Source organism: Microtus ochrogaster, chromosome 22 (assembly GCF_000317375.1).
Source record: "Microtus ochrogaster isolate Prairie Vole_2 chromosome 22, MicOch1.0, whole genome shotgun sequence".
Lineage (NCBI taxonomy): Eukaryota > Metazoa > Chordata > Mammalia > Rodentia > Cricetidae > Microtus > Microtus ochrogaster.
Window position 1 is genome coordinate 13,875,437 of NC_022023.1, and position 23,350 is coordinate 13,898,786.

General features: G+C 47.5%; 1 protein-coding gene across 1 annotated transcript in view; it reads right to left on the reverse strand.

Annotated features, from left to right (window-relative positions):
• The window catches only part of Abhd17c (abhydrolase domain containing 17C), a 39,658-nt gene extending 19,362 nt beyond the window's left edge, over positions 1-20,296 (reverse strand). Inside the window, exon 1 of the mRNA XM_005357691.2 lies at positions 19,495-20,296. Coding sequence (XP_005357748.1) covers positions 19,495-20,057 — 563 coding nt within the window. The 5' untranslated portion in view covers positions 20,058-20,296. The remainder of the gene's footprint in view (positions 1-19,494) is intronic.
• Positions 20,297-23,350: the final 3,054 nt, after the last annotated feature.

Sequence of the window (23,350 nt, forward strand, 5' to 3'; positions counted from 1 at the left end):
CTGTTCTCATCCAGGGGCTCACCATAGACAAGGATCCCAAGAAAATACTGGGGGGAGAAGAAAACTCTATCTTCAAGTGAAGAAGTCATAAAAAGGCTGAGGAGGAATGGGGAAAAGATGGAGAAAACAAGAGAGCACTTTCATGCAGAAACATCAACACCCCAACAAACACGACAGCTCTGCCCAAGGAACTTCAGATCATCACAGAAGCACCTGTGAACCTCTTGAACAGCTCCATTTTTATTTCCAGGCACCCTTTCTTCACCCCATCAATTACCCTCATAACAACAGACCACTCTAGACAAGATTTTAAGTCAGCAATCAATCAAAAACTACACTGTAGAATACTGTTTCCTAATGATGATCCAGAGTCATTAATAAATGATTATGCCATTCATTTTCTGCTTAGAATGGAAAGGGAGCACATGAAGATATTTTAGACCTGTTTTATCAGGAATTGCTGAAGTTTTAAAGTTTAAGGACACACACCAACTCTGAAGCTCTGTAAGCGACAGTCAGACTGCAGCTCCTCAGAGAAGGATCTGGCCCTCCCCCTAAGTATCTACCCCCCAGCACAGTGTTCTGGATCCCTCATGTAAATAAACCCTTGAGAGTCCTAGACTTTGGAACTTTACCCTCCTTTCGGCAGAAAGTCCAATGTCTATCTGGCTGGGCAAACAGCTTTCTCTAACAGCTGGCCACAGCTGATTTGGGGGCTTTGACTGCAGGGAAGGCTTTTCACCCTCCCAGGCCTCTGAACATGCATCTGAGTACAAGCCAGCCCTGTTAGCTTTCTCCCTGCTCACCAGGTGGCTTTAAGAATCCTGTTGGGGAGCAGGTGGCACATACAGGATACCTGGTAGGTGCTGGTACCTCACACTCCACACAGAAACCCACAACTGATGCTTACATCCTCCAGAAGTACTAACGAGCTCAGCAACAAGGGAATATGGAGGAAGCATGCTGCTCAAAATTACAAGGACATATTTACCTATCTTTTTTTTTCTTTGCAGATAGGGTCTCATTGTGTACCCCTGGCCTAGAACTCACAGTTCCTCCTGTCTGTGCTTCCCTCATGCTGGGATTAAAGTGCCACCGTGTCTGGTCTTCAAGAAGGTATTTAACACTGGTGTTTGAAAAATATTCAAAGCTGGCTTTAAAAAGTTAAACACTAAGCTAGAGAACTATTCCGGCAACAGTTCACAGAGGGAAAACAACTTGGGGGTCGTTTTATCACAGGTCTGAGTGTAACGACACTGCTAAACACAGAGTACCCAAGTCCCTAAACAAGCCCGCTTTCCCCATTCAACCTGACCTTCCTGGATCCCACTTCTGTGGCTCTGGCGGTCACTCCACTGGCCGGCTGTATCCTGAAGCAGTAGAACATGGATGCAGGAGGCCCTGTGACTAGTCTGCTACAGGTGTCCTAGCATTTGAACTCCTAGGACCCAAGTGAGGGAGAGCTTTGGGTTCCTGATAGGTGCAAAATCCACAACTTGGTAAGAAACATGCCAGGAGCTAAATATGGTTTTCAGGGTCCCATGTTGCCCAGGATGGCCTGGGATTCACTCTGCAGCTAAGGCTAGCCTTGAATTCCTCATCCCCTTGTTTGTGTCCTATGTGCTGGAATTACATGTGCATGTCACATGACTAGCTTATGCAGTGCCAAGAATTGAACCCAGGGCTTTGTTTTGTGCATGGTGGGCAAGCACTCCAACATCTGCGCTCATCCTTAGACTGGGAACTTTATGAAAATGGGCGGGAAATGGAAAAATGGAAGTGCTAAAGCTAATATGCGCAGGGCGCATGTGGACGAAATGACTGTAGTGAAGATTTGAAAAGGACTCAGCACATTGCACTTTGATTTTTTTTTCTGCACACTAAATGATCACTAGCCTCTGGATGAGTACACATTCAATTTTAAAGGGAAAAGGGACATTTAAGGAACACTTAGAAAAAGGTACAAAATCATCTTTAAAAGTCAAGAGTAACTAGGGGATTACCTTTCTCTCCAGCGCTCAGTGCATCCTTCCCTGACACTGTCTGCAGACGCACACTGGGCTTGGAGGTAGGAGAGAAGGGCAGGTAGAAACCACACAGAAGGAGGTGGGGGACCACTTCCCTAGCTTTTGTCCATGGCAAATCCAGTGCATTTTAAAACAACAAACAAAACTGATAGGTGGGGCCAAGAAAAGTATCAACCAAATCTCCTGCCAGGAGTGTGGCTCAGTCATGGCACACTGGCTGAAAGGAGCAAGGCCACCATGAAATAAACAACTGAACCACAAGTGGCACTAGGACTTTCTGAGAGGAAGTAAATCCTAAGTCCAGCTGAGTGTGCTAGCTGTCATACTTGCCAAACTGCCCCTTCTCTCCTCCCAATAAAATAAGGGAGTTACTAAGTTTGCAAAAACTAAATAGCAATCAATCAATTACTGTAATAAAAAGCGGTAAAGGCAGTATTTTTTTTTTTTTTTGCATTTGGCTTTCCAGGAACTGGCGCTGCCTTTACTTTTTTCTTTCCTACCTTATCATAAAGTCAAAATGTCTTCTCAAACCGTTGGCATTAGGAATCTAGGGGATATTTCCCATCCTCACAGTTCCACCAAGGAACAATTGTTTTCTTAATAATGGAAGGAACAAAATCTTAAGACCCATTGACAAGTACCAAGAACTTTTTTTTTTTTTTTTTTCGAGACAGGGTTTCTCGGTAGCTTTGGAGCCTGTCCTGGCACTAGCTCTTGTAGACCAGGCTGGTCTCGAACTCACAGAGATTCGCCTGTCTCTGCCTCCCGAGTGCTGGGATTAAAGGCGTGCGCCACCACCGCCCGGCTACCAAGAACTTTTTTAAAGGCACAGCCTGTTTGACCACAAGTGTGCGTGCCTCTGAATCTCTCTGGCTAATAAGACTAAACTTGAGTGGGATCAGAGGGGCTCCATTCAGTCCAGCTGCCTGCAGAGTTTGGATTGGTCTCCAGAGTCCCCTTGCTTTAGGAATAAGAGACACCACCACTTTCTAAACTTTTACAGCAATGCACCGACAGCTAACAGCTATGAATCATACCTCCAGCTGGGTCACAGAACTGGCCTTACCTGTCCCCGCGGTTGTCAAACAAGCCTGTCCCTGTTGGGAGCCAAGTCCTCGGTCAGTAAATCATCACAGAGCCGCCCAGCACCAGCCCTCAGAGCAGCTGCTGCTAAAGACAAGCGCTCTATACCTTGGGTCTACAGGACTCCGGGAAGGAAAGCATCACAATGCTAATTTAAGCTCCCTAAAGAACTCAAACTGATTTTTAAAAAAACATTTCAATGCCCCCTAACAATTCGACAGGAAAAGTCAGTCCCTATCTGAACGGTGTTGTTCCAAGAGTGGCTACACTACATGTTTGAAGCCTCATTTCAAAACAAAACAGAAAAATTAACTGAGTTAACCACTAATCATCACCAATTACAGGCGTATCAGTGAGTTGGTAGAACACTCAGCTGCCCAGGGGGAGAGGGATTAAACCCAGAAGACAATACTTGGAAGCAACTGCCAACAGATCCGCTGAGGCAGGTGGTAGCCGGAATGTTTGTCAAGAGAAACAGCAGATGATACTTGCTCCTCAGTCCTGGCTCTGCTAAACCAGAGCTGCCAACTTCCTCCTGAACTCTCCTGCTGTTCCTACAGATCTGTTCTCAGGATCAAAGGTTTTGGAGCACTTTGAAGACTGCAACCCCTTTAGAATCACCTCGTTGATCTCTTTCAAATCTCTGAGAACTATCTATACTGCGAAATGACTCATTCATTTCTCTTCCTTTTAAAAAAGAATCTTAGCAGACTTTGGAAACAATTTTTTTAGGGGGATAGGTGGGGGAGTGGAAACATGGTTTCTCTATGTAACCACTCTGGCTGTCCTAGTACTCACTCTGTAGACCAAGCTGACCTCAAACTCAGAGATCTTGTCTCTGACTCTGCCCCTGCCTCCAGATTGCTGGGATTAAAAGACATATCACACCACCACCAGCACAGTCACCACTGCCAGAAGAACAGCAACTACTTCACAGAGGAACTTGAAGCACAAGATTCAAACACCACTCAGGAACACAAGGAACTGCTCACTGGAGATGATGTTTCCTTCTTCTGTGTGATTTCAGAGTCAGGAAAAGAATACTGTCTGTTACAGGATTTGAGTTTCTGAAGGGTAGTGAGAGTCTTTATGAAAGGGTTCAAAGTCATCTTTTCAGATACAAACTATTGTGTGTGTGCAACATAAGTCCCTACCCTGGTATTTAGTCCTACAACCAACACAGATTCACCAGAGCGTCAGTTATCCAAAGACTGAAATTTCTACACATTCAATTGTCCTGCTCAGATCTCACAGTTCAGGAAAAGAAATCCAGGAATGGCCGGGTGGTGGTGGCGCAAGCCTTTAATCCCAGCACTCGGGAGGCAGAGGCAGGCGGATCTCTGTGAGTTCGAGGCCAGCCTGGTCTACAAGAGCTCGTTCCAGGACAGAAACCAAAAAGCTATGGAGAAACCCTGACTCGAAAATAAAAAAAAAAAAGAAAGAAAAGAAAGAAAGAAAGAAAGAAAGAAAGAAAGAAAGAAAGAAATCCAGGAATGCATGAAACAACTGCACTGTAATCCGGACTTTAAATGAGAGGAGATGAGAGCCTGTGCATGACTTTAATTAGGCAACACAACCGCTGCAAAACAAGAAAGACAGTGGTGACGCTCACCTTTAATCCCAGTACTTGGAAGGCAGGGGCAGACGGGTCTGTGAGCTCAAGGTCAGTCTAGTCTACAGAGCAAGTGTCGGAACAGTCAAAGACACACAGAGAAACCTCGTCTGGAAAAACCAAACCAAACAAACAAACAAACAACAACAACAAAAAAAAAACAGAAAGAAAAGAGACAGTGAAAATTCTAATTGGCACACAGAACTCTAAATTCTGATCTTGCTTTTCTGCACTCAGGCTTGACTGTCCCCCATAAGACACACAGACAGGCATACAGACAGGACAGACCCACTCCCCCATCCCTCCAGGTCTTAGAACACAGAACATAGGCCCCCAGGTCAGCCCCAGCCTACCTGGGGTCAAACTCTGCTTTGCTGTTTAATGTGTGACCCAAGGCAAATCACTCGGTTTTCCCCAGTCTTCAGTTTCTATACCTGTGAAACAGATCAACCACACGCAGACCCTTCATAGATGGGTGTGCTAAAAAATGTTTTCACACCAATGCTGCCTCAGCAGAATGGGTACAAAACCGTTATTCCAACAAATAGAGGCACTAAGGCCACCGAGACAGGATCTGCCAGCTGTGTTTTGATGGTCACCCACAAGCCACTGCTCCCGTAGGGTTCTGACCAATTCTCTGTCACTCATCTTTGCATGACTGAAGTCAGAATAGTCAGCCAACGACTAGAGCCTTCCTTCTAACTGCCTAGTATGCATCTACTGGCAAGCCCCTTTAGTTCATCACACACCAAGCGCATCCTCCGGCTGTCATCTAGCACTGTGTCTACTGTATGGTGAGGAAGGTGGGGTGCCACACCTGCTCACCACCAGACCAGATAATGAGGTCCTGCCAGGAACCAGACAGCCAGCATGGCTGCATTTCAATGCTTTTACATTCTTCCTTTGAAAAAGAACAGCCTACACAGTACTAATAACAGCCTGGTGGAGTGTGAGCGGGGACGGATGCTGTATGGCAGGATGTTAACAACTGCTCAAAGATGAAAACTAATATCATGGGATTTATTCCCATAGTTCCTTACTTTGCTTATAATTGAGGTTTTCCTAATAAAGTGGCTTTCCATAAACAATACAGTACAGGGAAAAGGAGTAAAAGATCTCATAGACCAGAGGGATGAAGCGACAGTCAAGTAGTTAGTGAAACCACATTCTCGTCATTGTCAGCTGACAGTATGTGATAACCACAACCATTCTCACAAGTATTATAAAAACACAAGGCTGTATAGACACACACACACACACACACACAGAGGGGATGGTGGTCTCCTGATAGTGGTTAGACTTGCGCACACATGTGCACACACACCCTGCCCCTCTAAGCAATTTGGTCACCTTTTTGAAATGCAGATATGGGGGTGTTGATTTTCCTAAGAAAGCAAGCTTCATTTTTCTTCAGGTCTGGTTTGAGAAACTGGAAGGCAGGGTATCAAGAAGGCCTTAATTTTCTCAGGTCCTTATACCTAAATCCCTGTACTTTTTCTGGGCTGAGGTATACTTCCACACTAAACTCTAAAGAAAGACTTCACAGAAAAAAAGTTAAGACTGCACCAGTTAGGTTACCGATGCCTTTGTGGCCAGAATTAAGTAGATCAAGACCTACGATCTTGAATCAGAAAAGGAAAAGGGCCCTAAATATAAACCCAGTGCTTCAGATTGTCTAGACCATCCATTAACACTGCCAGAGCAGGTAAGACCAGCTCTGCAGGAAGAATGCACTGGACACCTACTAAGTCTAAGAACAATTGGTTCTGACTGTGTCTTTCCTCAAGGTTACATTCCCAGGAGGAAGCAGACAGACAAGCTACTCAGAAGACTAGAGAAGGGCAAAACCCAGGAGAGGCAAAATCAGAGCAATCAGAGTGGAGACAAGGGAATTCTGCTGTGCTAGCAAGGGTGACATGGGACCAGGAGCCAGAGGATTCTAGACAGCACATCGGCAGAGAGGAGCCAAGCCTTTGGAGTGTGTGTGTGGGTGGGGGGGTCCCATTTCAGAAATACACAGGTAGCAGTCTTTCACTCTACAAAAAAGCTAAGATGGAAAAGAAAACTCCAACTCCTATGAGATTTAGATCCAATGTTTGGGGTGTTAATTAACTTTGCAGTTCTTCGGTAAATGTAAAGTTGGGGGATAACTGAAAAATAAGAATAGGATTGAGAAAAGCTTGCAAAAGCCCCAAGAAACACTCGTCCCACTTTCAGTTCAGAGGGGAAACAGGAAGAGATACACAGGCATCCAGCACTGTGGAAATTAAGATGGTTATCCTTCGCCATCCTTAATCCTGTGAAAAGTAATTATGGGTCTGTGGCACTTCACACATCAGAAAGATCAAGAGCACACCAGGTCAGCAGGAGGGCTTTTCAAAATTGATCCAGTGGAAGCCAGGAAGCATGCAGTCATGAAGACTGTGTCAAAACTGCAGTGCACAGCACAGGTGAGCACACCGAAAAGAACCTTCTATGGGTTTTGGAGCTCCCCCAGACAGACAAGCTAGGTAGACAGAACAGTCACAGTCTAACCTCAAGAATTTCTCTCCCAAAGAAAAAGAGGCCAGCCATGAGAGATCTGTCCTTCAGCACCAGTCTCTTCTAGGCCTGCAGCAACAACCACAGAGACACTCGAAGGAAAAAAATGGACCAAACAGAGCTCTTGCAGGGTTACCCTGGCAAGGACGGTGACAAAAGCCGACTAAGTTCAGCAAAAATGGCATCTCTTTGTTTTAACTTTTAAAATTCATATTCATCCATTTACATGCTGTGTGTGAGGCGGGGGGACATGCCTCTTGTATAAATTCTCTCTCTGCATTGTGTAGGTTCCAGGGCTCAAAACTTAAGTTGTCGGGCATGTACTTTCACTTACTAAGCTACCTTGCTGGTCCAAAAGTAACAACTCTTTGACACTTGTCTTAGGTAGAGTTTCGATTGCTGCAACAACACAACACAGGAAGTCGGGGAGGAAAGGGCTTATTTGGTTTACACTTCCATATGGCTGTTCACCATCAAAAGAAGTCAAGACAAGGTAGAACCTGGAGACAGCAGCTGATACAGAGGTCATGGAGAATGCTGCTTACTGGCTTGCTCCTCATGGCTTGCTTAGCCTGCTTTCTTTCCTTGCCAGTCCAGGGACAGCACTACCCACAGTGGGCTGGACCGTCCCTCATCAATCACTCATTAAGAAAATGCCCTGCTGCTGGATCAGTTTCTCAATTGAGGTTCCCTCCTTCCAAATGACTCTAGCTCATGTCACGTTGACATTAAGACTAGCCAGCACAGGTGGTTTTGTTTTCATTTCAATAGGTGCCTTTCTCAATTCTCAGACTTACCTCTACTAACCCAGCCCTCTGACTCCTCAACTCCACACGTGTGCTCTGCTGCTTCTTTTCCATTTCCACTCCATGGTCTGATGGGCACCTTGAACTCAGAAGCCTAACAGCACACTCTCTGGGTGCGCTACCACCCTACCCCTAGCCATCCAGCTCCGCAGAAACAAGGGCAGCTTGCCTAACACTCAAGCCTCATTCTAGCACCTATGTGTATATTTATTCATCTCTTTATCTGAGACACGATGTAGCCTAGGCTAGCCTTGGACTTACGATTCTCCTGCCTCAGCTTCCACGTGCCAGGATGCCGGCAAGAACTGCGATTACAGGAGTCTATCTGTCCCACCTGGCTCCTGCTGTCATTTCTGACATTCCCATTCTCCACCCTGCATCAGCAAATATTGTTGGCTTTACCTTTAAAATACACCTAAACTTTGAGCACACTACCTTATCACCTCTCACCTGAAACACTTCAAATTCTCACTCATTTTTCTTTTAGTGGTGCAGAAGCTCCCCTTCCTGCCCCCACCCCGGAACCTTATCAAGAGCACACCAATGAGGGGCTAAAACCTAAGTCAAACCACATCACATCTCTGCCCAAAGCCCTTCCACAACCTCCATGTCCTGCAGTGGTCCTCATCTACTGGACTCCTCCTTGGCACTCAGTCTCTGACTTCCTTGATGCGCTGCATCTGCCAGGCACACTCACTCCAACCCCGGGACCTCTCAGTCCTCTCCTACACACAACTCTCTCCTACTACTTCAGGACACATGTCACTCTGGAGATGAAGAGAACCCTAGCCACCCCTTACTGCCACCACAGAGCCCACTCCAGACTCGACAGCAGAACGCCCAGCTGTTTATTCGGCAATACTTTTTGTGCCCTACCACACGGTCATCATCATCATGAGCAGTGTTTGTCACCAGCATTTGTGAACAGAAACATCTCCAGGCCAGGGTGTTTTGTTTAGGGGCACTCAATACATCTGTCAGTAAGCAGACCCCACAGGATGTGACCCCAGGAATGGGTTGTACAACGGTGCCAGTCAGAGAGGATAAACTGAGAAAAGGGATCACGAAGCAGGCTCCTGAGCAGTGCCTGGCTACCATACAATACCGAAACTGTACAGGCTGACATAGGTGGCTGACCAAGGCCACAACGAGCTTTAAAACCAGAAACTACACATTTACTGTATGACAGCTGAGTATGGTGGCTTACACTCAGAGGCTGAGGAATGCCTTGTGTTCCAAGCCAGCCTGGGCTAGAGAGATGTTAAAACAACAAAACAGTATATATTTACTTCAAAACAGAATTTCAAAAGTCTGTTACACTACAGCGATATGCTTCCCAAGCTTCTCCACTCCAGGAGAACTGCAGCAAATGTCAGAGAAAGGATAACAGCTAAAAACCAGTCACCCCGCAGGCTTCTCCACTGCCTACTTCCCAAGCTGACGAGTCCCCGTGTCCTAAAATTTAGATCACACACCCTCACACCAGCCTTGGAATCACCAACTCATTTGCTTAACTACTCAACACATGGCAGGCGGACGGTTCCGCTCCAACTGCGGGAGAAGCAAAAGCCAGCCAAGAGAACCACGCGGTCACACCTGGCCCAGGACTGGACCGAGACCTCCAGAGAGCAGACGGGGACCAGGGCTGTAAGGGGAAAGAGTGGTGATCAGGAAAAGACTGACTGCTCAGGTATGTGATGGCGAAAGAAAGGCGCCAGAGGCTCTCCAGCTGGAAGCCATGGTGCGGAGGGCTCTCCCGACTCAGAACAAGGGTGAGCCGTGTTTACAGAACATGAAAAGACCAGTGGGTGCCACCTAAGAGGGCGAGCCCCCAGACTGCTGGATCCCATGATGATCTCTCTACGTACTAATGACAGCCCGAACTCTTACCCCTCTGTAAGCGTATTTTTAGCTCAGTATGTTCCTAATCTAGTAGAAAAGCTAATTTTTTTCCATTAACTCCAAGATGGCATGTTCATTTCTTAACTTACTTCATCTAGCCTAATTATGATATAAAATGTGTACAGAAGCAAATTAGCATGCGAATAGTCTTTTCCTAACAGGTATATAAAAATTAAAATACAGGCTGAGAGAGATCCCAAGTACTTAGAGGGCTTGCTGCTCAAGTGTACCACACATCAAGGTGGAAACAAGAACCCACTCCACAAAACTGTTCTCTGGCATCCTTCCACGCTCAGTGGCACACATCCCAACAGACACACAATAGTAAGAAGACGGATCTTGTTCTGCACCGTGGCCCTTTACAGCCAGCCAGCAAGGACTGTTCGCACTGCACAGACTTTGGCTGCATCTAGGGCAGTCACTAAAGTCAATCGGGGCTGAGCTCCAGCCCTCACACTACAGTGACAGCCAGCAGTCACACTTCCCATCTGGAAGCACATTCTCTGATGGATAGATTCTGAATATAGGTCTGTCTGCTTTTCACTCTTCCCCCAAAGCAACTGCCCAGACTTCACTGTACGCATTTAAAATGTCAGGTGAAGCAGCATGCAGGGGTTCTTTGTGTTCCTGTTCTTTTGAAGATGTGAGCAGGCCGGGGCTGAGAGTCAGTGTGGCTCTCCCAGCCACTCAGTGTGTAACTGATACTCAGCTAACTGTCGCCTGAGCCCTGGACTTGAGCAAGCCAGACTTCCTGGAAACAGGTTTCCAGTTTCACCACAGTGCCACGGTCCTTTAACTCACAGTGAATCAATATCATAGAACTTATCAATGAGCTCCGTTACACAGCCTTGAAAACACTCTCTGAATAGGAGGTATAAGGCATTATGGGAACATTCATATTTTAAAAAGAAACATGATTAAGGTTCCTTGGCCAACTTCACAAAATGGGCAAGTGACTGCGTATGGTTGTCCCCTTGGCAAAAAAAAACAGTCAGAAGGTTCTGATGGCCAGAGGAGCCAAGGTTTCACTCCTGTCCTGATTTCTCCTAAAGCCTCTGGCTCCTGCTGCATCTGACAGGGCTCCCTTGTGGTTGCAGCAATACAAAGGACAGCCTGCAAAGTGACTGGAGGTACTGGGTCACAGATAATGTTTCTGCTCCTGGAAAGAGCTCTCCAGAGGATAGAAATGCCCTGGTATGAGTACAGTGCCACTGCGTACTGCTCTCCAAGCAACAAATCTTGATAACCTCCCTCTTCTCGGCTCTGCGCTCACACACCAGAGTGAGGCTCCGCTTGGACATCTCCTTACAGACAAAGTGAGGGAACAGCACCCAGTGGGACTGGTCTCCAGCATCACCTGATGCGGCAGCCCCAACACTTCTACCAACAATCCCCAGCAATGGCGTCTCACGCTTGTGTCTCACTGTGTGGAGGTGATGTGTCAGGATCTGGCATAGTTATCTTATTTGATGTTTACTCTTTTGGGCTCAGTAGGCTTTTTGGGGGCCCCACCACCCAGCTCCCAAATAAACTACACACGGAGGCTTATTCTTAGTTATGAGTGCCCGACCTTAGCCTGGCTTGTTTCTTGCCAGCTTTCCTTAACTTAAATTATCCAATCTATCTTTCTCTATTCCTGTATGCCTTTTCTTTCCTTTTTACTCCATGTCTGACTGTGTAGCTGGGTGGCTGGCCCCTAAAGTCCTCCTCCTCTCTCATTCTCCGATCTTTTCTCCCAGAGTTCTCCTTTTATTTACCCTCTCTGCCTGCCAGCCCCGCCTATCCTTTCTCCTGCCTCGCTATTGGCCGTTCATGGCTGTTCAGCTCTTTATTAGACCATCAGGCGTTTTAGACAGGCAAAGAATCACAGCTTCACAGTTAAACAAATGCAGCACAAACAAAAGCAACACATCTTTATGCCATTAAACAAATGTTACACAGCATAGACAAAAGTAACACACCTTAAAATATTCCCCAACAGGTATTACCATTGACATAGCATTATCAGTTATGCTACTCAGTTGGGGGCTGGAGAAAGCCACATCTGAATGGCACCAAGCAACTTGTAAGTGGCACAGCCAATACCTAAATCCAAGTCTGTTCCTTAATAACAAAACACCTGAAAGCTCAGGTTGGCAGAAATGTGCCTCTCCAGGCTATCCCTGAAAACAACCTTTGCCTGTTTGACTGTGACATAAGCTGGCAACAAGTTCCAGCTGTAAATCTCCTAAATGAAGAAATAAACCATTGGACTATCTCATGCTGAGAACCTTTAACCCAAGCGGCACAAGCCCAGCTTCACTGTGCAGCTTCGGTCCTTCTCCTGCCTTCTCTGCCCTCAGACTGTTCAGGATGGCATCCACACAGCAGGCCTCCTCCAGCACCCCTCAGTGTCACCTGGGGTCTGTAGGAATGCAGGACAACAAGAAGGCCCAAAGGGAAGAGCCCCATTTCCCTTGGCTGTTCACTACCATCACTCCCAGGCTTTCCTTGGGTTGCCCACACACAAGGTCACTAAAGAACAGTGACATCAGGTTTAAGGAGTTAATTGTGCTCAGTTCTCCAAGGTGAAGATTCTGTGTCACGCACCCAGAATGAACAGAAAGCAGAGCCTACTAGGGGCAGAAGAGTAAACGTGGAGCACTGGATATGATAGGGCACACAGTGGTGCCAGGCATCTGCCACAGCTCTTCCCAAGACCAATGCTGAAACCTAATTCCCACTGTACCAGTGTTAAGAGGATGGACCTTCAAGAGGTGATGGACCAAGATGGCTCCACCCCCCTAAAAGGAAGAACACCTTTGTGTTCTGAGAGTGGGCATATCATAAAAGGACCCTTTCTTTGCTGACTAGGATAGAGACCGCAAAAGGAATAGATGGTAAGGTAAGTAGGATTCAGAAACACTCGTTATAGGAAAGGGCAAGCACAAGATAGTGATGTGAATAAAGTCCTATCCACCCACCCAAATCTAGCCCATGAAAAGAAGCCGTCCGCCCTCTAAAGGTGGCCAGCACTCAAGGAATCTTCTTGGAAGCCAAGGCAGGGCCCTCAGCACACCACACATGTGCCCTGATCTTAGACTCCCCAGGCTGCAGAATAAGAAGGAAGAAATTACTCTTTTTTTAAATTACCTGTTGCTGCTACAACAGCACTAAGGGACAAAGTGATAGTGTCAGTGGTAGCGCTGAGTTACAACTGGCTGCCAAATCCAAAAGGTGTGACCTTTACCTACTGTCCTGTCTTTTCATCAAAATCAAGAAACCTGTTACTTAGAATACAGTACCCAAAAAAAGTCAGTTTTTTTTTACCTCCCATGTGTGTTTGGGTGGGGAGTGGACCAGACGTATAGCTTCACTATGAAGCTAGCAGAAGCCAGTGCAGACGAGAAAAGTTGTGAGCAAGTGAATACCACAATCTCTAAAGCCAGACTTTTCGAGTCTCCCCTGGGATTATGACTGCTAAACAGAGAATTAAAGGTGGAGGGTGAAGAGAGGAGGCAGAGGGTAGCAAAGGAACCTTAAGGGTAAGGACTGGGTAGACTCGGGACGGCCAGGCAGAAAGCGCTGTGGCAACCCTTCTTCCAGATTTTAAGACTGAGCATTAGAGGGTGAGTCTCCAAGAGTATCCAAACCAACGCTGAGAGGAGAGCGGGCTCATTAACAAGTTACACATTACCAGAGGACATGTTTCTCCTGCAACTGGATCGCAGCAGAAGTACAAGGTCCGCCAGACAGAACCACAGTCAGCAGGATCCCCTAGGATGAAGCAAGAACTCAGACTGTGTTCCCTGCAGGGGCAAAGTAGTAAACCTAAAGGCAACCATGGGGAGAAAGGGAGCGCCATAGGGAGAGCTCTATGCAGGCGTACAGTCCCCAGCTTTGCCTGAACACATCTGCTCTTCTCCTAATGGGAGTCTCCCCCTGCCCTGGAACTGTGAGCTAGCACTGACAGCTGGCCTGCTAGGTCCACAAGCTCCACACCTGCAGATCCACCTTCGAAATAGCAAGAAACACAAACTGCATGCTACTGAACAAGACGTTTGCCTGGTTATTATTCCATAAACAGTACAATCCAACAACTATTTACACAGCATTTACTCTGCATTAGATGTTACAAGCAATCTAGAGATGATTTAAAGGATGTGTATGGGTTTTATGCAAATTCTGTGCCATTTTTCTACTAAGAACTTGACCTGTGGATTTTTGTATCCATGGGGTCCTGGAAACAATGGCGCATGGATACCAGGAGACAAGTACATTTCTTTTCCGCAACGCTTTTTCCTCCTATCAGACAGTGCTCAAAGCAGGTTCTGTCTTCATACTACGGAGCAGAGTCGGGTGGAAACCCTAGGTTTTTTTTTCCCTTACTGACTCACAGTGTTCCTTCTGAGAACAAAGAGGTTATACTACCAACTTCACCATGCTCAGAAAAGGCGAGCTGTGTTTCTCTTGAGGACAATTACACCCTGTGAGTGCCAATTTTAAACAGTATCCAAAACCAACAGAAGGTGCCTTTCAAGCCCCCACTGCCTGTGTTCCCACGGTTCTACTGTCTGTCACAGGATTTCCCAAATCACAGATCCTATGAATGGCAGACATTAAAGTTACCAACAGCATGCGGATACATGTTCGATTGCTTCTGAATTCAGTTGTCAGAGAAAGAAACAGACAGGCAGTGGCTAATATATGGTTTGCTGACAGAATGAACATTGGGTCTTTTTATAAAATTTGTCCTTTGAACCAAGGCGCAAAAGCTTTTCATCCTCCCCTCTCCACACCTGCTTTCTCTGTTACCAAATGCCTTTCTCCTCCACTGTCCTTGCCACCTACGTCAAAATAGAAGGCTCAGAAGTGACTTATGTGGATGACATCAGTAAATACCACCAACAAACCAAATCATGAGCCACTGCCTGGGTCTCTAGATCAGAACACTCGGCTAAAATACTCTGCCTACTTTGCACCTCATTCTTGGGGGTTGCTTATATGGGTCCCTTCCCACTCATTCACAGTCGGACATCTACAGTGCACAATTGCTCTTGCCAAGAGATGTCTCCTTAAAGGGCATGAAGAGAGCCTACATCCGCCTAGTCTCACCCTGTCCTGCACACATCAGCCACTTTCTTCGCCCAACTCAAGCAACACCACAGGCTCCAACAAGCCCCCAGGATGGACAGTGTCCTCTCTACAAATGCTTCAAAGCCTGCAGCTGCTTGCAATTCATGACACACCTGTGCAAAGCTGATGCATTGGTATCCCTGGTGCTCTCCATCAGGTTCAAGTTAATGGTCGCAGTACCAACTTTCTTCCGCACTAGCTTACACTTTCTAGCGGCTTCAAATCCTACCCCTCTCACACACACTTTTTCATAAAATACTAAAATCCTTAAAACAATAACTTTTCCCAAATAGCAAATCAGCCTTTCTGCCTCTGTATCTTTTAGAAAAGGGATTTCCTGCCTTTATCCATGCAGGTAGAATCTACACACTGGGGAGAAATCCCGCTATTAACATCATCATAACAACCCACGGAGCTGCACGAACAGGTAATGGATGAAGATGGAAGACAAATGAAGAATGAGAACAATTATTCTTTTCTTCAGCACAGACACCACAATGTCCTAAGAACAGCTTGAACATAGCTAGCCAATACACTAGCCAATACATCTGAACACCCATCCTCCCCTTTTTGGTGAATGGCTGTGCCCACAGATACTAAACACTGAAGGGAAAATAAGATCCAACTCTTTGTGACTGGTACTCATCTAGAGAGCACTCAACTTACTATATAAATGAAAAGCCCTGAACAAATATTGAATCAGGGTCTATATTTTAAGGCCCTGTGCTAGCTTCTGGGAACAGAGAAGAGACAGAGGACCTGCCCTAGAGGAACTTTCGATTAAACACACAAGCCCAAGTGAAGAACTGAGTGCCGGGTGCAAAAGTGTATCAGTCACTTTTGGTTGCTATGACAGGTACTGGGGGAATTGACTTTAGCTCATGGTTTCCAAGCCTTTAGTCCATCCAAGCTCAGCTGACTCTTGCTTTCAGGCCTGTGGCAGGAAAAATACTAAGAAAGAAAGGAATGGGAGAGGAGAGCTGTCCCCACCCACCACAGTCAGGAAACAGGGAGTAGAGAGGAAGGGGCCACATGGTGAAACAATTCCTCCTCCAATCAGGCCCCGCTTCTAGGTTCCCCATCTCTGAATAGTCCATTTGACTAAGAACTATCAACAGATCCATCTGTTGGCTAAGTCGGGCCTTTATAGTCCCATCACTTCCCCCAAGACTATTTCTGAACATCATACTGCGGACCAGGCCTTCAACACATGAGCCACAAGATGGGGACACAAAGAATTTCCTAATATCCAAGTAGGATCCAACTAGGATCAATACTTGTCCCTCTCCCCCACCCGAGACAGGGTTTCTTTGTAGCTTTGGAGCCTATCCTGGAACTCACTTTGTAGACCAGGCTGACATCGAACTTGCAGAGATTCACCTGCCTCTGCCTCCTCCCGAGTGCTGGAATTAAAGACGTGCACCATGCACCACCACACCGGTAGATCAATTCTCCTACCATGAAGGGTACATTCAAAATGCCAGCCACGAGCTCAGGAAGGGCATATTCTGTGCCTGGGACTCGGGGGCTGCCTATAGCTCTGAGTCAAACAAGTTATTTTTCAGAAAATAATCTACAGACAGAACAGACAACTCAGAGGAAGTAAGTGTTCCAGTCAGTATCTGTGACCTCTGATTAACCGAGACCTTGGGTTTGGAAGAGGGGTTCTGAACCGACCCAGAAGAACTGGCACTGGGCGGGGATGATGTCCTTTCACGGCAATGACATCAACAGCTGGGAAGGCGCAGAAATGGACTGAAGGGTCTCAGAGAGTAAGACAGAAAAGACAACAATCTAGACTAAAGGAAGGGAGTCTTTAGACCTAGAGGAAGCCTGGTCAGCCTCAGAATCAGGCATCACCTAGATCACAATAAGCCAGACTCACACATCTGAGAAACCCAATGACTACAAAACCAGGGTGGAAGAGCTCTAAGGTATCAGTCAGGAGACTTGCTGGTTGGCTATGAGATTATCCTTCTGTCAAGGTAGGGTGGGCGGATGGAATCAGCACCCCACGGGCGCTGGGAAATACTCTCAACACTGCACACCCAGCACTTTTTTTTAAAAAGTCAAATAAAAACAGAACACATTCTGCTATGCAAAGCACCCACTTGGGAGGGGGGGTTGTTCTGTGAAACATTTGGTTCAGATATGCAGCCACGAATGAACATGTTTGCAGAAGCATGATCAAGATGTAGAACAAGCCAGGCGGTGGTGGCACACGCCTTTAATCCCAGCACTTGGGAGGCAGAGGCAGGCAGATCTCTGTGAGTTCGAGACCAGCCTGGTCTACAAGAGCTAGTTCCAGGACAGGCTCCAAAACCACAGAGAAACCCTGTCTAGAATAAAAAAAAAAAAAGATGTAGAACAAGCGTCCTACTGTAGGCAGTCTAAAGGCTGGGAAAGCACAGGACAAGAGGATTTGTGATGTGTCTTCAGATTCTAAGATTCTGGGGACCAGGGGTGGGTAGGTGTTCCACCTGTAATACCAGCACTTGTGAAGTAGAGGCAGGAAGTGATGGCCAGTCTCAGCTACATTGTGAGTTTGAGGTCAGCCTATGATTCACAAGTCCCTGTCTCCAAAAAGTTTAAAAAACTGAAAATTAACAAAAAAATTCACTTATTTTAGATATGAGTTCTAGTATAACATTAAATAACCCACAAGCAAAATTTAGAGCTATTTCTAGGTAATTCAAATTTTAACTTACCCCCAAACAATGCTTCTTATATTCAACAGACTGCAGAAGGTAACTACACCTCACCCATGTGGTAAGACAGACACATACACACACTCAGAGTGATGGAGCAACCCTATAAAAGGCATTCATTTCCCTAAAGACAGGCCCACATAGGAGGAATGTTCTGTAAGAATTTTTATAGAAATTCCAAACATCTAGTACCAAAATTTATTTTTAATTCCTACACTACAGCAGATTCTAGTAGTTCAAGATTGTGGGATATGTGCTTTTTAAAAATAACTTAAAAAAAAAACAACAACTGTGTATATAGTGTATTGGTACAATTACTGAGGTGACAGGACAGCCTGGGAGAGCCAGTTCTCTCCTTCCGCCTTTGAATTCCACAAAGAAACACTGGACAGCAGGTTTGCCCTGCAAAGCACCCTCCACTTGCTGAGCCATCCGACTAGCACACATACTTTTCCCAGGCTGGGTCTTACTGTAGTCCTGGCCAACCTAGAACTCACCACGTAGCTCAGGCTAGCCTCTGCCTCCTGAGTGCTGTGGCACATCACACACTACCACTCCCTGCTTGTGACGCGTGCTTTCGAAAGCCTTTCTTAGAACAGGTGGCATGCAACGACTTGTGGATTCTCAGCCAGACCTCAGGACATCTGCGGCCTCATCTACCTACATCGTTTTCCAAAAGCTATGCTCCAGTTAAGGGTATCTCCAAGACCTCAGAAGAATTTGGGCAAGAAGCACAGAGTGAATACTAAGTACTTCTCTGTTATACAAGCCATTTCCCCCACAGGCACAAGGGAAAATTTATGAACATGTGTGCAACTAAAATCATTACTATTGGCCATTCACTTGAGCCCAGCAAATAGGACTTTTCATGAGAACTACACAAAGGTCTCTAACAACAGTGCCTATTGCCCTAACTCCGGAGGCTCGTTCCTCTAAAGAAATCCAAGCTCATTACGGACAGAACCTCAGGTACGGCTGCCACCTGTGCTATAGGGATTACGTGGGAAAGGTCATAAGCACCCAACAGGACGGCACTTGACTCTCCCACAAACCAAACGTTTGTCTAAGTTAAGAGTACAACTCAAGCGTTTTTCCTTTTTCTTTTTTTTTCCCCCACCTGGTCTGTCAGACTATGACAATTTATGCCTGGCATGTAAAAGACCCTCAAAAACACTTTCCAGTTCTCTAAACGCTAACTCAAGGTCAACAGATTCCCTCAGGCCTATGAGATATCCTGTGCTACTGGTGGGGCTTTGGGAAGGTGCCAACACAGCGAACTTCCTGATCTCCTGGTGCCAGCTACACTGCCCCACCAGGAGGCAAAGTCCTCGCCACACCCGACCCTCCCCGCCTTAAGGGCAGTTCAGACGCCGCCCCAGGGATACTTTCTACTCCGAAAGTCTTTTAGAGGTCAACGTCTCGCCCACGCTTTCACAGGCACTGGAAACCCCAAGGTCACTTCCACCAGACCTTCGGGGTCTGAGAGTAGTTCATCACACAACTCAACCCAAATCAAGTCGGTTTCGCCCGTACGTTAGCACCCCCCACGGCGGCCACGTGCGTTTAACCGGAGCCACAAAGACTCCAGGCCGCGCGGGCCAGTTAAGTCTGAGCTCTCCAGCCCCGAGTGCTGGCCATCCCGAGCGAATGCAACGATCCGAAAGCTCAAGCCCGCACCCCACCCGCAGCTCGGGGCTCACCGGGTGCGCAGCGCCTGCCACGCGGCGTCGATGTCGGCATAGAGGTTCTTCTCGGAGGGCTTGCCGGAGCTCACGCCGTAGCCCGAGTAGTCGTAGGAGAAGATGTTGCAGTTGATGCGCGAGCCCAGGCCGATGTAGAAGCTACACATCTGGCCCAAGTCCACGGCGTTGCCGTGAGAGAAGAGCAACGTGTAGCGGCTGGAGGGCGCGCAGCGCACGAACATGCACCCCAGCCGGTTGTCTCGAGCCGTGCGAGAGAAGAAGACCTCGACGGCGTCCAGTTCGCGCTGCGAGTACTGCCAGTCGGCGCGCTCGCTCAGGTGCAGGCTGCACGCACCAGGGCCCGCGCCCTCCTCGGCCGGGGCGGGCTGAGCCGCCGGGGCAGGCGCGGGGGTCGCAGCCGACGCGGGCGCGCGCTGCTCGGGCGCCAGCACCGTGTAGGTGGGTTCGGGCGGCAGGAAGGCCAGCTTGGCGGCGATGCGGCTTGGACAAGGCGGGCAGCAGAAGAGCCAGCACAGCTCGCCCAGCGAGAAGCCGTTCATCCTGGGACCGGGCTCGGGCATCGGGGCGGCCTGGAGCCCGCCGCGGGCGGGAGGGAAGCGCAGAGAGCTCCAAAGGAGCGCGCGCCGGGAGCGGGAGGCCGGCCGAGGAGGCGGAGAGGCCAGGGGCGGGGCCAGGCAGGCACTACGCGGCGAGCGGGGCGGGTCAGCAGCGGCCCCGCCGCCCCGGCGAGGCGCGAACGGCCGGGGCTTGCGCGAGGCACACAAAGCCGGCGGCGGCGGCGGCCATGGCCCGCTCGAGCGCGCCGCCCCGCCCCCGCACGCTGCCGCCACTTCCGGGTTACCGCGCGGCGCGCCCCCACAGGTGGGCGGGGCTACCCCCCGTACGGACGCCCTAGTCTGAAGCGAGACTCCCCCATCTGGGCGGAACTCCCGCCTCTGGGCGGGGATTAGAGCATCTGGGCGGGGCCACTCGTTGGAAGGAACCCCGGGTCTGGAGCGAGGCTCCTCGATGGGGGCGGGGCTCTCGCGTCTGGGGCGGGGCTCATCTTGTCAGGGGCGGGGCTCTGGAGGTAAGGGGGCGGGGACGGTTGGGATTGTCCTGGAATGAAAGACTGTGTGCAGGTACCTGCGGATTCGATTCTCCAAAACCAACTTCTGCCCTCGCGGGGGGTTATTGGGAATTTATGGAAAAGAAAATTATTAGGAAAGAGAATTGAATAAATTAAAAATACCTTGCTCTCGTCTGTTCATCAATACTTTTTTTTTTCTCTCTCTTTTGGTTGTTTGAGACAGCCTAGGCTGGTTTAGAACTCATGATGCTCTTGCCTCCGCCACCAAGTGCTAAGATTCCAGACTTTTTTAACAGCCTCTACCATACGAGTGCCGGACCTTCTCGTGCCTGTTCACGTATTGCGGGTGGCTGCCGTGTGTGTAGCTGCGCCAGTCTTTCTGTGCCCACTATTATAGCATAGCCTGATGGTTTTTACAACAAATGATGTTGATGGGGTCCTTGCTTCGCACCCCACACACCTTACACCCTGTGGTGCCAACTGGATACCCTGTGTCTATCTTTTATGATGTCAGTTTCTTTCATATTGTTTTGGCGCCAGTTTTAATCATGAAAGACAGCAACGATTTTAATCCACTGTGATCTTGGCAATCAGCTTCAGGTGGTTTTCCAAATATAACGCTCAGGGCCTTTGAAGCCATGGGAACCGTGGTGTCCAGTTGGCAGAGCCTTTGCCCTTCCCCCATGAGCTTTGGCATCAGGCTTTCTTTTCCAGAATTGAGAGGAGGGCATCCCAGGCTACCTACAATGCAATCAGAGCCCCGGTGGGCAGTTACCACTCCAGACCTGTTTCCCTCGCAGAAGGCCCGAGAAGGACCACAACTTTTTTCAAATTTTAAGCATTATAATCTAAACTAATTTATCAGTACCAACTTGTAGTGACCTTGATTGGGTTTCAAAAGACCATGTCTTTACTAAATCAAGTGTTAGATGTGTTTGAATTATCAAACTGTTCCCAAAGCCTGCCCACAAAGCCTCTTCAAGTTTTCTGGGAGAGACTGTTTTCCCCTAGGCAGGCTTTAGTTTCTGGCCTTGAGTTTCATTTTTCCCAAAAACTTTGTGAGTGGTTACATGTTCTTATATTTTGCCTCTTTGTTTCTTGTATTCTGTAGCTATGTGGGTGGTGTTTTTCATGCTGTTGTACCCGCTGGTCAGGTGTCAGAGCTACAAAAGATAAGACAATGTCTGCCGTGGTCAGGATGCTCAGAGAAGATTAAAAACCGCTTTGAGTATGCATTAAAGAAACTATTAACTCAGAAATGGTGATGGGGTAATCAGAAATTCAAGGTCATCCTCAAATACATAGTGAGCTGAAGCCAAACTGGACAATGAGACCCTGTCTCAAATACATACATACTCAAATACATACATATGTACGTATGTACATGCATACATACATGCATGCATAGTGGGGTTTGGAGGATAGAACTCAGATCATCAGACTTGATACCACGCAGTTTTACTCACTGAGCCAGCTTATAGCCTGAGGCAATAGTTTCAGGTCCCAACCTGGTGGCAGTATTTCTGTGCAGAATAGAGGTGTAGTACATTGCACGCTAATCTAATGCAGAACAAGAACAGAGGACTCTGAGAAGTGAGAAGAAAAGTATCCACTGCTTGTTGAATCTTTCTCCAGCACCGCTCCTCCCACGTTAGCATGGACAAGAACAGAGCTCTTGAAAGGTCACCCAAGGATTCCTAAGTCCACATCTTTGTGCTGCCAGTGGAAAGGACAGCAATCACATTCTAGATGTCCTGGTAGCAGTCCTCAGACTGTTGGGCTACTTCAAGTTGTTTATTTGGTTTAGTCTCCGTCTCTTTCCGAAAGGGATTTGTGCAATATGATTTGGTACATTACCGATAACTAAATAAAAAGCCTAAATTTTTAGATCGCTTTAGGAGACTAGGCAGAGTGAGGTTTCCTGGAAAAATAAGCTCTTTCATATTTATGTGACTATTAAGCTTAACCCCTTATGTTGTGTACCATAGAGAGCAAGCCTGCTTGCCCATACCATGTAGAGGAGAGACTAGAGTTTGTGCAACCCTCCAAGATGATATGTGCTGCCCAGGGGCTGACAGGCTCAGCATCTCAGAACATTTGGCGTGTAAAAAAACCTTCAACAAACACTTTGCAGCTCTTTGGATCTACCCACTCTGTACCATCATCTTTAGATATGAGCATCCACAGACACCACCTTCAGGTACGAACATCTGCAGGTGAGACAGTATGTGCCTATTGAGCTGGGGTTTAACACCTACCACAAAGAAGTGCTATGCCCTATAAGATGCAAGGGCTGGGTTTAACTGCTGTCCAGTTTGACCTTAAAGAACTCCCACATGATTCTTAATGTTCTAGCAGAGTGAGATCTATCTATCTTTGAATTCGGATCAGCAAATGTATTTGTTGGGTGTCTAGCATGAATCGGTCAATGGATTGACCTGGGACACGTGAAGGAAAAAGTTCATGCCACAGCCAAGTGTAAGGATTATCAATGCCGCTGAAACAGCTCTATTCCCACCCACCAGCTGGGGCTAGCGAGCTCAACAACGCTCCGTGTAGCTGAAAGGCATTGGTTTCTACTACTTGATAATAGAGGCATTTACATGTTTGACATTATCTTTCCTATTGGTCTTCTACATGCTACGTTGCTGAAGATTGACTTGATTTATAAATGCAAAGCCATGTTAATATGGAAAAAAATGATCCATGTGCTATGGCCAGAAGAGAAGGCTGGACACACATGCTTAGAAACTAACCTGTGAACTATAGAGCTGGCTCGGCCTT